Raw genomic sequence first — 15,919 nt, 5'->3', positions numbered from 1 at the left:
CCCTTTCCTCATGCATCTCCATGCGGGCAATCAACCTGCCAGACTATCACCACATCTTAATAAAAACTAAAATGATTGGGCCACAACCCAGGACGTCCCATAGAAATAGCAAGAATGGAAGGGGGGGGGGGGGGGGGGGGGCAAAATGAGAAAACATCCCAGCCCAAACAACATGGGGAGTGGGCTTTCAGTGCACAGGATGTAAAGAGGCTTTTTTAAGCATGATAGAGATGTAAACAGAGAGGAAAACAGAGAAAAGGACTTGTCACGCAAACAGCACCACAGACTACACAGCTGAGAGGACCTATGATGTAACCAGCGACTTAATTATTAAAACTCAGAATCAATGAAAACATTTACAGTTTGCAGAATTGTTTGGCAGCCGGTGAAAACAGAGGAACGTTACATCAGTTTCCCTTTAATTAATCTTCTAGGACATGTGTTAAATATATACCAAATGTGTCCACATGTGTACTCATCACAGTTTGTGTCACACGCCTTGTGTCAAAGCAGTGAAAGCCAGTCACAGTTTATTCCAAATCTAACAAGCCGTGTTTGAGTTGTACACACTGCTCGATGTGCAAATACTTTGCTTTTTCTTAGAATGTTCTATTTATATGTATGTGTGCGTACAATGATGATTTATGTGTAAGATAGCCAAGAGGTTGTGGTTGTGGGTATAGTAACAGCCAGTTATTCTCAGCCAGTGGGCAACGTTAAAACTGTGGCATTTTTAATGTTGAATACTTGCAATGCTACGGACAGTTTCTCGTGAGGGTTGTTTGCGACTATTTGTCATGGGACTAGTTATTCAAAGAAGCGCATCACGAAAAGTAAGGGAATTTGTGTTTAGTCGATTGTTTCTTTTGTTGTAACGGTGCTTCTTGGCACCAAATCTTAAACTGCTGGACAGTTTTTTTTATTTCCTCCTAAATTTGTAAGGAAAATGCATTTGTGGGCTGAGCAGCAGAGTTGAGTATGGGGGTTGCCCCCATGAAACACTCGGCAAATCTTTTCTTCCACACGACCTATTCTGCTCTTGACTCTTGTTTGGTGTCCTTTATTGAATTGGAGGATTGAAATCTAAAGTAACAAACCACATTAGCAGTTTAATAATTTATTCATTTAACAAGCAGGGGCTTCAGCAGCATGTTGAGGAACCATACACCACCACAACAACCTGGAACCTCATCCTTGTGCCGGTCGCCAGCTTGGTCATACACCTGCTGTGGGATGGCATTCAACCAGTATTGGTTGCAAGTTAGCCAATCTGGTTGCGCTGGTCAGTCTGGCATGAACAGTCCAAGCTGACCTCATTGGGGTAGAGATCATGACTGCAGGCAGCCCGCTCCATCCTCTCCACTCCCAAATGTTCTTAGAAGTCTCTGATTGTTTCCATGTGTTGTCATCTTGGAGTTCGATCACAGAGTGTGGAGATTTTGCATTGTGACTCATTGCAGAATTTCAACTCAATTGCTCTGCATTGAGATTGCTAGTGAGGGAGATACTGCTCGGGGGCTGGGGTGGAGGGAGCCTATCCCAGGTGTTTTGGACCATGGGAGGAATCTGGAGTGCCCAGAGAGAGCATGGAAACACCACATACAACCAGTACCACTGCTGCAGTATGAGAATAGTGTTTTATGTTTTTCATGTTAAGTAATATAACTAAACTGTGCTTTAAATTGTCATCATATATCTGTAGAGGACAATGAGAATGCTTCACATGCCTGTGGTGAAATACATGCTGTTTTAAAAGCTGTAGCTGGTTGTGAGAGAACAATAAATTTGAAATTTATGATGACACTTGGCAGTAGTTTTTAGTGTAGAGTACTCAGCGGTGAGAGGAGGGCTCTGATTATGCAACTATAGAAATAATTACCTGCTATGAATCTTTCTCCATCTTGTCATTTATATTCCCTATGAGATTTAGACTGTCACAGTAAATACATATATATTTTCTCCTTCAGCACGATACAGCCACAGAATATAATCTGAAACATATGAGGAATTTCTTCTGGCTCGTGATGTTTTTTTATCGACTGCAACACTCAGTCTGTCTTTGCTTCTTTTTCTAGTTTATCGCCAAGCTTCCTCCAGATCGTCTTCTGCAATATTGTAATCTGGAACGTAGACGCAACCTGGAATTTTGAAATCTCGTCTGAGATCCTGGAGCTTGTTGAAGTAGTAGTTCCTGAATTAACTTTTTATGTTTAAAAATTAAATAAAATGCAGAATTTAACATAAGTTGAACCAAACTGTGTGTGAGCGGTGTTGATTTTTAGTGTTGTGCGAAGGAGTAAGGACATCGGCAATAATAAGCAACTGTTGCTGCTCATCGATCTGGAAAGGGTTATTAGACCGTTTATGAACAATTTGAAGTCCATCGTTCTGCAGTGAGAAAGAATATTTACAAGTGGAAACACTCGACACAGTTGCCAGTCTTTCCAGGAAGACTTGACCTTTCAAACTCTCACATCACACAACTGCTGTACTAGGAATGCATCTGCTGCTCACTGAAATAATGAACCGTGAGTGATCGACCCCATGCACGAACAAGCCATTCCTGAGCGAAGCTTATGGATTTCGGCAGTGCATCTGTCTGACACCAGCTAATACCAAGCAGATTCACAGGATGAGAAGGAGCACTGCTCTCCCAGGTTTCTGTGTAAATGTCAGGCCCGGCAAATGTCTGTGTCAGATTATTGTGGCAGCAGAGATAAGCAGATGTAAAGACCTGTGAGGCTTATTTATTATTAAGGCCAAGAGCCGAGTGGGTGGGGGGTACCCAGAGTGCTGCAGTGAGACTGGTGCTCTGGAGAAAATGTTGCTCCCATGCAGTTTTTGTCAGGGTGTTATACTTTATGGATACACACCAGGACAGGTAAATGGTTCTGTCACAGTTCTCAAATATCAGTTGTCTATAATTTCGTGCAGGAATATATTTCAGGAAATGTGTAATGTTATGCAGAAACTAATGTTTGGTGAGGCACAAGTGCCACAGAGAGGGTGTGAGAACCATAAGACAGACAGCCACCCTCTGTTTTGTGAAGTGCTGTGTTGAAATCATGACTTTAGATTTATAATAATAGCCATATAGTAGCAATATGTGCTACTATTTAGCACCACTCAGCAACCACTACTTAGCACTAGAATAAAATAGTAGAATTTCCCTCACCAAAACTGCAACAAAGACTTCTCATATGTTTTGTTAATAAAAATAACACCTCAGCAGTCCAAAGTATGACTGGATAACACAAGGCCAAAAGGTGCAGTTACCACAAACACAATGGTTCATTTCAGTCACTTGAATTAGTGGAGGTGAAGCCCAGCAGACCCACGCCTGCATTTCATTTCAAACAGTCCTGCCTGTAATAATACATATCTGCAAGCCTTAACAATTCAAAATGAGTTACAGAAAAATAACACTCGGTATGAAGGAAAAATGTAAGATAAGAAAAGGCATACTTTATTCGGGAAATTCTTGTTAATAAGAGAACAAAACTGTTTTTGCACGAGCATGTGCATTTCCATTCTAAAGTTGGACGTTAAACATTACAGCCTGTGGAGACTGAGCTGCTCTTGGAGGAGTCACACTTGATTGGTACTTCAAATAGCAAAACTACAGGGGTTTTTTTTTCACTTCTAAGCTGAGTAATTTTTCAGACTCTCGCACAAAAATCTGATAACATCATTTAATAAGATTTCTTTGAAGTCCTGCAACACTTCTTGGCATGGTACACTGTGATAAATGAACATATGGCTTTTCAGTGACTTTGAAAGAGAAAATTGATTTTGATCTGACAATTCTGTCTTATGTTTTTTTTATAGTCCACAAATCCCACAAAGACTCTCACACGAGGAATCAGATGATCATACTAAGAAATAAGATGTCTGTGAAGGTTCTCAGTCATCCAGGTCATCGTAGTCAAAGGAGCTTGCAAAGAAAAGCGTCTGGACTTCTTTAAGTTGCTTGAAGACGTTTCATCTCTCATCCGAGAAGCTTCTTCAGTTCTAAGGTCAAATGGTGGAGAGTCCCAGATATAACCTAGTGGGAGTAACCCCCCACAGAGGGACAAAAGGACCCCCTGATGATCCTCTAATCGCCTGAGCCAAGGTGTGAAACTGGGTGTGGGTCCCAATCAGCCAGAGTTTCGGGTGTGTTCATTGTGAAACCTGGCCCCATCTTATCATGCGAATTCCTGAGGTCAGATGGCGTTAAGGCGTCTTGCCCAAGGACACAACAGCCAGGACAGAGAGCCCAGGGATCGAACCGGCGACCTTCCGGTTACAGATGCGAGTCCCAACCCCCTGAGCCACGGTCGCCCGAGATTATAGATTATAGAGATCCAAATACATACGTGAGCCTCACTGCTGCAGACACACACCCTGCAATTTACTCTGAGTCTGTCACACATACACTTACCTTAGAACCTAACATCTGCAGCTCAAAATGAACTTGAGACACACACACACACACACACACACACACACACACACACACACACACACACACACACACACACACACACATCACCATGTGTTCTCATCATTCTCCTTTTCAGAATCTCAGTCATGCAACACACTTCCTCCCCACCTCCACCTAACCCCAGTCAGTCAGAGCTCCATCCAAGCCTCAGGTTTCATCTTCTCCACCATCAGTGTCTAGACTCCACATTGTACTATATATTTGTATGCATGCGTGTGCATATTGTGTTCTACTACTTCCTGCAAATTCCCCACTCTGCTCTAACCTTTTTTACATAATCAGCACCAGATGAAGGAAATGTTAAGAAAATGAAACAGAAAAACAGAAGATTTAAAAATATTATAAACACACCAAACCCTGAAAAGATGTGCAGGCACATGTGTTGCTCTTAATAATGAATTTAAACTGTTAAAATAATGAACACAAAATGGATATTTTATAATGCCTCAATGAAGGTGCCTCATTGGAGAGCTCTACGTTTTTATTCTACAACTATAAACACATTTTATTTAAAATGCTATGACCACATCATCGATATGTTGTGTATTTTTCTCGCTCTTGATTTTATTTTTGCAGCTTTGCGTGTTTTGCCCTGTATTCTGTTTGGGATACACCCATGTTTAACCCTTTCCTCTGCAGCTTGTTTGGATCTCTTCTCCAAGTGTTTGCTTAATGTACATCTAATGTACTCATTGGCGTGAGTATGGCTATCAGTGAGAACGAACACCACCCGCCTGCTAATTTATCAAATGAACCAGGCCTGTTATATTTAATAGGGTGGAGCTCAGTTTTTGCACTCATCATAAAACAACAGTTTTTGAACCTTTCAGGACAATAAAGGGAAGTTAGTGCAGCACCCACTACTGCATACAGATTAGAAATACAGTGTTTACCATGCTATAGCGCTCCTTCTTTCAAGTATTTATCGATAAAAGTGATCTGTCAGTGATCTGGCATGTGACAGAGGAGAGCTGTTCTCAGAGAGCTTTGCTTCGAGTCTCCTCTTGTTTTCTGTGTTGAAAGCTTAAGAGCAAGGTCAGGAGCTTGCCAGCAAGCTTTGTTGTTCCGCATCTAATGGCACTCAGTGAAAGGAAGGAAGTGGCACAATTCGAGTGCTCTGCTTTCATTAGAGGCCTTCCTAACTGTTCGTGTAGCGGGAGCTCACTTCCTACAGGTGATACTTGAGCGTGGTGTGCTGTGCGTTTGAGGCCTTTGCTGAAAAGGTCATGGAGGGAAAATAGTTCTCAACACAAAGCTGCTCTTCAAGTAAGAGATGTGAATATAAGTACATAAAATAGTGATGCTACGTGAATGAAGAGGAGTGACTTGGATTAATGTCTGCACTGAGTTCCTTCAGCCAAGCACCTGACATCACAGCTCAGACAAAGATGCCTGTCCCAGAAGTTCAGTTAATGCATTAACTGCATTTTTAATGCTACTAATACTGCTACAAGTGATGCATAATACTAAAGTACACTTTAAATGTCCAATTCTTGAAATGAAAACTTTTCATTTACTGGAGATGTTTAATTTTCAGCCCAATTTGAGATAAACTCAAGGAACATACTGGGGAAAAAACCTTTTATTTCATATATTTTTGTCTTTTTAAACAACATGAATAACGAACATGAACAATAACCACTTCATGGTTTCGACAGTAATGACAGACACGCAGTAAAGCGTTTAACTTTTGGATGTTACTTTCTCTCTGCATGCACTCAAAGAATATGATCATATTGTGTAAATTTTCCAAGTCACTTTGCTACACAAGTACAGAGAAAAATGTTAAATTTGGTCAAACGTTCAGTTTATAGCAAGCATATTTTCCTCACTGATTAAGTATTGAAATGAATAAACCTTTAATTTGAAATATTTAATTTTCATTTTAATAATATTATTGCTTCATGTCTGTGAGGGAAAAGTATTAATTTTTTGTGTGTGTATTGTTTAATCTTAGTTTTCAAGTAAGTTGGAGGAATGCAATACTAATTTGTTGCACTGAATCTCGAGATCTTTTGTCAGGTTCAGATGCATTCGGTTCTTTTTTAGGCATCCTGTTTCTAATCCAAAGGGACTGTATTTGATGTGGCGAGATAAGGGCTGGACAGTCTCTGGACAGACTGATGTATGTGTCTTCCTGCCTATTAAAATGTCTCTTCTGTGCTTCCGTCAACTTATTCCCCTCCCATCACTGGTTTATTAAAAGAAATAACAAGGGAAATGTAACCTTTCTTGTTTGCTACACATGCAGCAAAGCTGTCTGTTGGAGCAGATGTAGCAAGCTATTTTAGCTGTGTTAACATAAGCTGTCTGATTTTAACTCAGCCCATGCAAGTTTAGATAAAATGACTATAGAGAATGAATTTATCTTATGCAGCAAAATCCACCATGGCTAATTATAGATATGAATAAACTCAACAACAAACATGCTTTAACAAACATGTAATTATTTCTGTTTTACACAATCTGCATTTCAGGAAGACAAACCGACGCCAAAGCTGTAAACATTTTCTGGCTGTGGGACTAACTGTTGAGACTCGCTGCTGCAGCTGATAAGCCCCACAGGATGGCAAGACAGGGCTTATCGAGTCCGACCAAACCAGAAGACCTCTGCTATCGTTGCACCCGCTGGCAGAGGAAAAACTCATCCCCTTATCACCCCTCTGCTGGGGGAATAGAAACTCCTTGCAGCTCCCCCGTTTGCTCACTTCAGGTAGTTCACTCATCTGTCTTACAGCTTTTGGTTTGAATCCCATATGCTGTGATGTGAGCAGAGAGGACTTTTTGGCTTACGCTCAGTGTTATAAAAGTGCAGTCCAATTGTTTATTTTCAATGAAAGAAGTTTGTTATTGCATGGAAAGGGAACTAATTTCCAAACAATGACAGTCCGTGCGACAAGGCAGCAATAGGAAATCTAATGTGTAAGTTGGATTGGACTATTTTATGAGCTGGAATAAACACACCCGCCACTTAGTGAAAAGTGGAAACTCAAGGCAAGAAAAAAAGGATCCAGTTGGGATGAATTCCAACCAGACGAGCCTGTAGATCTATCTGTGCTCCTCATTGGTAGACTGCATGAGCCTGCCTCACACAGACACAACCTTATGTGAACCAGGAACCTGCTGTGTAGCTGGGACATGTGGAGTTGACCCCTGAGGAGAAGCACTCTCTCTCAGCCTTGCATGTGGGAAAGTAAGAGCATTTCTTTTTCAAATGAGCAGTTAAAGTAAAAGCATGCAATCTGAAAGAAAATGATGGTATCCAACTGGTCATGGAGGGATAAGTCTGTATTGACAATTTAATCCCGCCTTCTCTGGATGTGATGCTATTTTCAGGGCCAATACAGCGGGGAAGTTGTCATTTAAAACTAAGCTATACCTATATCTTGCTAATGATGAACATGTGTATGCTTTCATAATTCAGAGCCAGATAGACTTCTGTTGCTTTAGACTAGATCAGCCACAACAAACACAGAGACGCATCAGAGCCAAAGTAGCACTTTTTTCAAAATACATTTTAGCTCATTTGCCTGAAGGATGTCATCTGTTGTCCATCCATCCACAATTCACAGGAATCCCCACTTCTCCCAGAGTAGTGGTCAACTTTTATTAAAACTTGCACACAATGATCACCCAAATGGTCTTTAAATAAACTATGCTTGAGGTCAAGGTCATATCTGTTGTTTTGCGCTACTCCTGAATATGCCAGTTTGGATTATTATGTTTAGAAAATGAGTGTTTGTGTGCTCCTTTCTGCCATCTATACGTAAGTTGGATTACAGCATAATTATGTCTTAAGCTAGGTTAGGTCTGGTCAAAAGCTAGTACCATGGCACTGGGTCTTGATTGGCAATGACAGGCCAGAAATCCGGTTCACCAACATGATCAGCATAACATTCTGTATTTATGAGTGAAAAACCTGAAGGATGCTTTTCAACATTCACAATCCTATATCTGCTATTCCCACCCTGTTGATATATTTTTGACGAGTCTCTTCTTTTCAATGATAATTCTAGATGGAAGCTACAAGCCAATAAAATAATGCTCGGTGTCAATCGGATAACATCAAGAAATGCTTTGGTGGCATATCATGAAGGTTTTGGTTCTAAAGATGCTTAGTGGCCGACAGCATCTTTTGTTATGTGCTAAAATGGAAACTTAGAATTGAAAGAAACCCGGCCCGCTCTCACATCATTCTCTCTCTTTAATTCTTACAAAGACTCCAGCCCTACCACCTGCTAGATGGTGATGATTATTATTTTGCTGGTCTTGATCATGGACAAAGTGGTACTTTTGGGATGATATGGATGAGGTCTTCCTTTTGCCATTATGCTAATACCAGTAAGATAATTGACATGGCTGTGGTTAGTACTCAGTCTTTATCCATGCTCCTGAATTTAAACACTTTAATTTGGTGGTGAATGAGACCTTTTTCTGTACTCCTCAAAGAAAAATGTGTGATAGATTGTAAGCTGTATGAGCTATTACATCATTAGCGTACTATTTTATTGATTATATCAGTTGGGCGACCTTTAAAACTTTTAAAGTCATATGTAAATGCACAATACTGTCACAGTCTGTCAGTAATGGAGTTTTAGACCCAAAATGCGAAAAAGGGGAAAAAGGCGAGCTGTAACAAAAAGTGACGAGTTTATTTTGGCTGTTAAAAAAATGTCCAGAGAAAATAACATAAAGGGCAAGGGAGAAATGTGAAACAAAGTTTGAAAGGAAAAAGTAAACTACGTACAAAGTTAAAGGACCACACGAAATCAGGAAACACTGAGTGCATGCAAACAAAAGCTCTGACAAACGACTAATGGGAGGACAGCACTATTTATCTGTACCCACACAGAAGAGCAAGCAGGGAGGTGGAGACAAAAGGGGAAAGCAAGACACAGCTGAACTAAATCATGGCGGATGAGAAAAGGGAAGTAAGACCAAGAGCAAGACTAACTATCACAATAAAGTGGGACGTGAGAAGAGATAACTAAACAGGGAAACACAGACACATGGATGACCCTAATACAGAAGTACTGGGACAAGAGGAAGGAACAATAACCTCTAATGCAACCAGGAACTCAGAAGAACACTCAAGAATCAAAAAGAATAATTAAAACCACAAAAACAAAACTTGAAAGTCAAAAATACTTGAAAGATCCTGCGACAAATGGCCCATTATTTTGTATTTGATAAATACAAAATAATCTAATTATAATCTAACCACTTAAATCAAGGCACTTAAATATAAAAGAAAAAAATCTAAAATTCTACTTGTGGTGTATATCATAATTAATCACTGCTATCAGATGCGGTCTCAAACTGTGGATGTTTCTTGGCTCAAGTTTGTGTTGGTTTTTTTTTGTATTTCCTCCTAACCTCTGCCAAATCCACCCTGCTCCTCTTCCTCTCTGTGAGTTTACACCTCACGTAAAGTCAAAGGGCATCTGCTCCTGCCGGCAGTGTTTTTCCTCAGAAATAGTGTGCCAAAGTAAATTTCCTTTTTAATCTCTGCTAATTACTGACCCAGTCAAACAGACCATTTACTCACTAACAGCATATGGTGGTTAGATAGGTAAGAAGAACTGGAATTTATGACAGTATGTTTGCACTGAAGCACCGCAGCAATTTCCTAATGTTGTAAACCTGCTCAACATTTGGCAATAAAACCCTTTCTGATTTCTGATTCTGAATGCACATCACAAACGCAGGTTTTTGTTATGCATATCTTTATTGAAGCTGACCAATCAGTACACATTTGGACATGGGGCATTTAGATAATCTGATTGGTGCATTTACAGGAGGCGGGGCACCAAGAGGCAACAGTTGGGTTGTTGCAGCCCCACTGCTGCTTCAGCTGGGGACAGTTACTGTACTTATCAGAGAAGGGACAGGGGTTGGCTGCGAGAGAGAGAAAAGCATAAAGAACATAATAAGCATTAAGTTGGTGAGGAGACAACAGTTTTAGGTTAGCTTTGTTTATCAGCTAAAATAAATTTAGCTATAAGATGATCCATTAAATTTGGTGCTTAGTTCAGATAAAATAATTGTTGTGGATGATTTTAACATCCATTTAGATACCCGAAAATGACAGCTCCAACACTACATTCACTCCAATATTAGACTCAATTTGCTTTTCTCAGAATGTAAAAGATTACTTTAATCACACTCTGGATCTTGTTCTCACATAAAAAGCATAAGAGCTGAACATTTAACACTAATCCCTGAAAACCCTCTTCTGTCTGATCATTTATTGATAACATTGGTTAATACATTTAATTAAAGTGGATGCCATTCTGAAAGTGCTGTAACAAAATTTATGCATATAATCCCCACTGTATTATTGTAGTGTCTTTAACCTACAATATAAAGTGCCTTAAGCTGACTGTTGTTGCGTGCAACTTTATTGTATGTGGTGCACACAGAACCAATGTAACTTCATCTTTACACAATATATTACTTTATCAAAGGCTTACATTGAAATGTCCCTAAAGGTCTGCAAAACAGAAACATGTATATCTCACCTTGTTTACAACTATTATATTCCTATAGGATATTTCTACTTACTGCACAGGTTGTTTTCACAGGCGTTGGGACAGTCACCGCAGGAGGGTCCTTTCTTGTAGGGTTGGGTTAACTGGTAGTTTCCACTGTAATTGTAGGTCAGACCATCAAATATTAAAAATCACAGCAAACACTAACGCTGGATGTCATCCCAAACATGTCACAGTTATCCTATGAGAACTCAAAGCAACTCTGAAATACAATTTAATGACAAATTATATGCAAATTTCTGTGCATTAAATGAATGACAAAATCCACATATTCTTCTTGAAGGAATTGCAATTCAATCACTGCTCCTAGTGATCATTTCATCATTGTATATTAGAATCACTAATGACTTAGCTTATGAGGGTCTAAAATGTACAAATAATACTGATACAGGTTGCAGACAAAAGAGGACGTTCAAAAGATTAAAATATGCCATTTTATACAACACATCATTATGGTAAGATGCTATATACGTACGGTGGGCAGTAATGGCAGACGTAGAAGTACTTGTAAGCAGAGTTGGGACAGTAGGCCATAGCACAGCCGATCTGATTAGACCTGTACCAAACAACCTGCACAGAGAGACAAAATACAAATGTTTTTAAAGCCAGGGTTTGGGCTTAAGAATCACTTTTAGTTAAGTGCATGTATATGTATCACTGTACCTGTGTGTAGTGTCCCACCACTCCTCCATTGATAGATCCCACGCCATAGCTGAAGTCCTTCACCTCGTCATACCAGGACTGGATTGCGTTGCTCCAGGTGTTCTGAAAGCTGGACATGTACAGATTTTCCCCACAGCCGCTGGCTAAGAGGAGGAGTGAGATAGTTTAATCAGGTTGGTGAGACTTTTTAAATCCCAAAACAAATGAATGGTCAGTTTGAGATCACTCATCAAAGAAAATTCATCATCATCATCATCATCATCATCTTGTGAAATCAAAGGACTTGAGAAAAGCATCTTTGCAAAATATTGCCCAATAAATGAAAGATGATGATGGCAGTTCAGAAAAATAACACTTTCTAAAACTTAGAGAAACAAACAGAAAAGAATTACAAAATGTTAACAAACCAAACTGTTAAGATAGTGATTCATAATGTGCTGTTATATGCATCTTTCCCTGTTTTTCCGTATTGCACTGCCGTGCCACTCTCAATCTGACATTTCTTACCTTCGGGACAAAAGCAAACACAAATACAACTGAGTTAATTAAACCGCGCTGCCATAAATATATCTAAAATGTACTTCCACATCACTTTATAAACTTAAAAGTAAAAAAACAAAACAGTTAAACATGTAAAAAACAAACACAAAAGTGCTTTTTTTTCTGTGCTTTTGTGGTGTTTTTTTGTAAGGCGCGAGGAGTAATGAGGAACTTACTGCTGATCACTCTGTCGCTGGCAGGACTATGCTTCATGGAGCAGGTGTTAGCCCATCTCTGAGCAGTGGCTTCAGACTCATTGTTCCAGTTCTGCAGGGAGCAGAGGACAAGACGGCCCGTTAAATCAGAACATGTAGATAAAAACAAATGTGTACACAAAAAAGTGCTGTGTGCTTTCATTATTAAGCTGAACATGACACAACAGTATAATGTTAGTTGTGCAAAGCATTAACATTATAACTTCTGAGTTTTACCATCTTCAACATGTTGCTCGCAGTAGGCTGAACATTCCCCCTCAGAGTATTGTGCTTGTTCACAATCTCATTCTTCTCAGTCGTAGTGGTCACTAAATGAAAGCATTAAAAGCAAATTAACACCTTGAATGAGAGATTAAATATAGTTCATATCAGTCAAGATTTATGTATGAATAACTGCCACACTCACCCTGCTTCAGATGTGATTTTCAGAGATGAGAGAAAAAATAATGGTAAAAAAATTATTGCTCAAAAACGAAGAAATAACCAAATGAAAACAACTTTAAAGAGGATATATGACTTTACTTACCCCCAAGGTGCCAGGCACCTGAAGGACTGCAGTGAGGCCCAGAGCGCACAGCAGAAGAAAAGTGTAAAACGTCATTGTTTAATCTAAGACTGTCAATGACTGCAAGAGCCCGCAGGTCTCATTTATAGAGCCAGTACCACTCAGACATGTGTGAACCAGTAACACGTCACAACAATGACATTAAGCAATAATAAGGCATTAGTAAATGCTTAATCCATCATTGGTAAAGCATTACTCATCCTTAGTACATAATATGTGGCGAGGGAAATACATGTTTCTTTTTCATTAATGAGCTCATAAATAATGTGTTCATGTTCATTATTTATAAAGAAAGTGATTAGCAAAGTGTTTAAATGCACATTTATTTATATATTTAATCATTAACTCATTGTGAGTGTGTTAGCGGAGGTTTTATAAAAACTTATTTGATATTGGTTTATTCAGCCAGTTATTATTTTAAACAAGTTTTTTTTTTTAAAATATAGAAGGCTAATTAGAAATACTAGTACTGGTCAAACTATGAATTTTTCTTATTGAATTCTTTTTGTGATCACTCTTAAGAAATGCACCCTATTGGGTCTGCTCCTCTTACTCTCTGCAAGTTTAACCCTGCTATAAAGTTAAATGCTAACGGCCCCTTGGGCTAACAGCAGTGCTTGTCCTCAGAGTTGACCACCAAAGTAAGTTTCTTCTTTAATCTCTGCTAATTACACATCAAGCAAACAATTTACTCTCCTAGAGCATAAAAATTTTACATTTTTCATATGGCGGTTTAAGGGAACAAAGCTGGGAAGACACAACACGAATGCATGTTTTTAATAAGCATATGTTTGTTGAAGCTGGCCAGTCAGCACGTTTGTGGGATTTAGATAATCTGATTGGCGCACTTGCAAGAAGTGGGAAACCACAAAGTCACAGTTGGGTAGTTGGAGCTCCACTGTTGCTTCAGTTTGGGACAGTTACTGTGATAAAGAAGCATAAAACAAAAGCATAAAAATATTTTTTTATCCAAAAAAACAAGGGGTTTAGAGATAAAGTTGGACATGTGCAGGGGAAGGATACAAGGTATACTGGACAAAGGGTTTTGAAGATGGAGCTGCCTGACAGGAGGAAAAGAGGAAGACCTCAGAGAAGGTTCATGGGTGTAGTGAAGAAGGAAGAAGGGTTGGTGTGACAGAAGAGGATGGAATTGATAGGACGAGATGGAGGCAGATGATCTACTGTGGCGACTCCTAAAGGGAGCAGCCCAGAGAAGAAGGTGGAGAAGAACCTGTGTTTAGTGTCCCACCACTCCTCCATTGATAGATCCCACTCCATAGCTGAAGTCCTTCACCTCGTCGTTCTAAGTCTGGATTACGTTGCTCCAGGTGTTCTGAAAGCTGGACCTGTACGATAGTTTAATCAGTGTGGTGACACTTTTTAAATCCCAAAACAAATGAATGCTCAGTTCGAGATCACTCATCAAAGAAAATTCATCTTCATCGTCTTCGTGAAGTCAAGTGTGAGTGCTCACATTAAGAACTCGAAGGAAATTTGCTGTCTTGCCTCGTGAAATCTAGGAAAGTGATGACGACGAAGGGCCCCTTCATAAAACAATAAAGGAAACATGATTACATCGGTACAGAAAAAAGACAAACATAAAATACCAGTTAAACCTAGACCAACAAAACGAGAAATAAGGATTTTTTTTTTCTGTCCAACATGTAAGGATTCATTATGTGCTGCTATTTGCATGCTTCTGTGTTTTTTCCATGCATGGTTGTACTACTGATTCAAAATGACTGATTCCTTGTGGTTACTGGATTAAAGCAGTCAAAGAAACAGGAACTTACTGCTGATCGTTCCGTTACTGGCAGGACTGTGACTCATGGAGCAGGTATTGGCCCATTTCTCAGCATTTGCCTGTTTTACCATCTTCTACATGTTGCAGGAGCTTCCATGTGGTACTGAGGCAGGTTATTGGCCAGTTGTTAGATGGTGAGGGTCTCTTCTGGGGATCCTTAGGGATCTGGACAGTCCAACCTTCAGTTAGCCATTCTGCCATACACTCAAGGAGTGCAGTCAGCTTCTTCAACCAGTAGGCATGAATCATGGCGGGACCTGGTGCTGTCCAACTCTTCATACCGGAGACCTTTCCTGGGATGTTTGTCAATGTGATGGTTACTGGACCCTGTTAGGGAGATTCCTGTGTTCTGCTCTTACATCCACTAGCCACTGAGCATCGCGATTATGGATTGTGTCCTTCTCCTATATGCTATTTCAGTTTTGCTCCATCTCCAACATTGGTGAGGCTGTTCTCATATTGTTCTCCTGCTACTGGGAGTACACCTTAGATGGTTCTGTGGGGTAGAGCTGGTTTGTTCTTCTGGGCTCTATCTCTCTGGTATACCTCTTCAAGCGCCTGGGTGTGAGTCTTTGTTTGGCAGTTTCCAAGGCCTCGGGTACCAAGGCACCTTCTTCATTGCACCTTTCTGCAACTGTGATAGTTGGTTAACTTCCCTCTGTGCTACCTTGATCTTGGCCTCTAGTTTCCTTCTCCATGAAGGGTACTGCTCCCTGTTGCTTTTAATCTTGTAGCCAAGCATCTCACAGATCACTGGTACTGTGGTGTAGATCAGCTGACTAGTTTCTGTGCAGTAGGGTTTGTCCTTAGTGCTGTATTCACATCTTCTAGTAGACCTTCAGAGGGTACTTCACGTAATATTGGTAGCCGGTTGCGGAGGGTCCAGATTGAAACCTTCGCCATGATCCTATCTTTTAGGTTAGTTACTCTCCCACTTAATGTTGTTTCTTCCATCGTACTTGGGCCGTGTTACCCAATGTTGGGTGGGGGTGATCATATCTGCCCATGACCTGTCGTCCTGACTCCCCCTTGCGGTAACATTTGTGTGGTACCTCATTGATCTCAAGCTATGAAAACAGTTACTTCTACCAAATG

The 15,919-nt window shown here is 40.0% G+C and overlaps 1 protein-coding gene across 1 annotated transcript; it reads right to left on the bottom strand.

Moving 5' to 3' along the window:
* Positions 1–10,256: 10,256 nt before the first annotated feature.
* LOC113037550 (cysteine-rich venom protein-like) lies at positions 10,257–15,566 on the bottom strand. Its single transcript, XM_026194777.1, is given in 8 exon segments — positions 10,257–10,384; positions 11,051–11,133; positions 11,513–11,607; positions 11,701–11,843; positions 12,417–12,507; positions 12,672–12,763; positions 12,978–13,080; positions 15,492–15,566. Coding segments are annotated over 8 exon segments (810 nt in total).
* Between the last annotated feature and the right edge of the window lie 353 nt (positions 15,567–15,919).

Source organism: Astatotilapia calliptera, chromosome 15, assembly GCF_900246225.1.
Source record: "Astatotilapia calliptera chromosome 15, fAstCal1.2, whole genome shotgun sequence".
Taxonomy (NCBI): Eukaryota; Metazoa; Chordata; class Actinopteri; order Cichliformes; family Cichlidae; genus Astatotilapia; species Astatotilapia calliptera.
The sequence above is the reverse complement of the archived record's forward strand: the minus strand, read 5'-3'. Positions and strand labels throughout refer to the sequence as shown.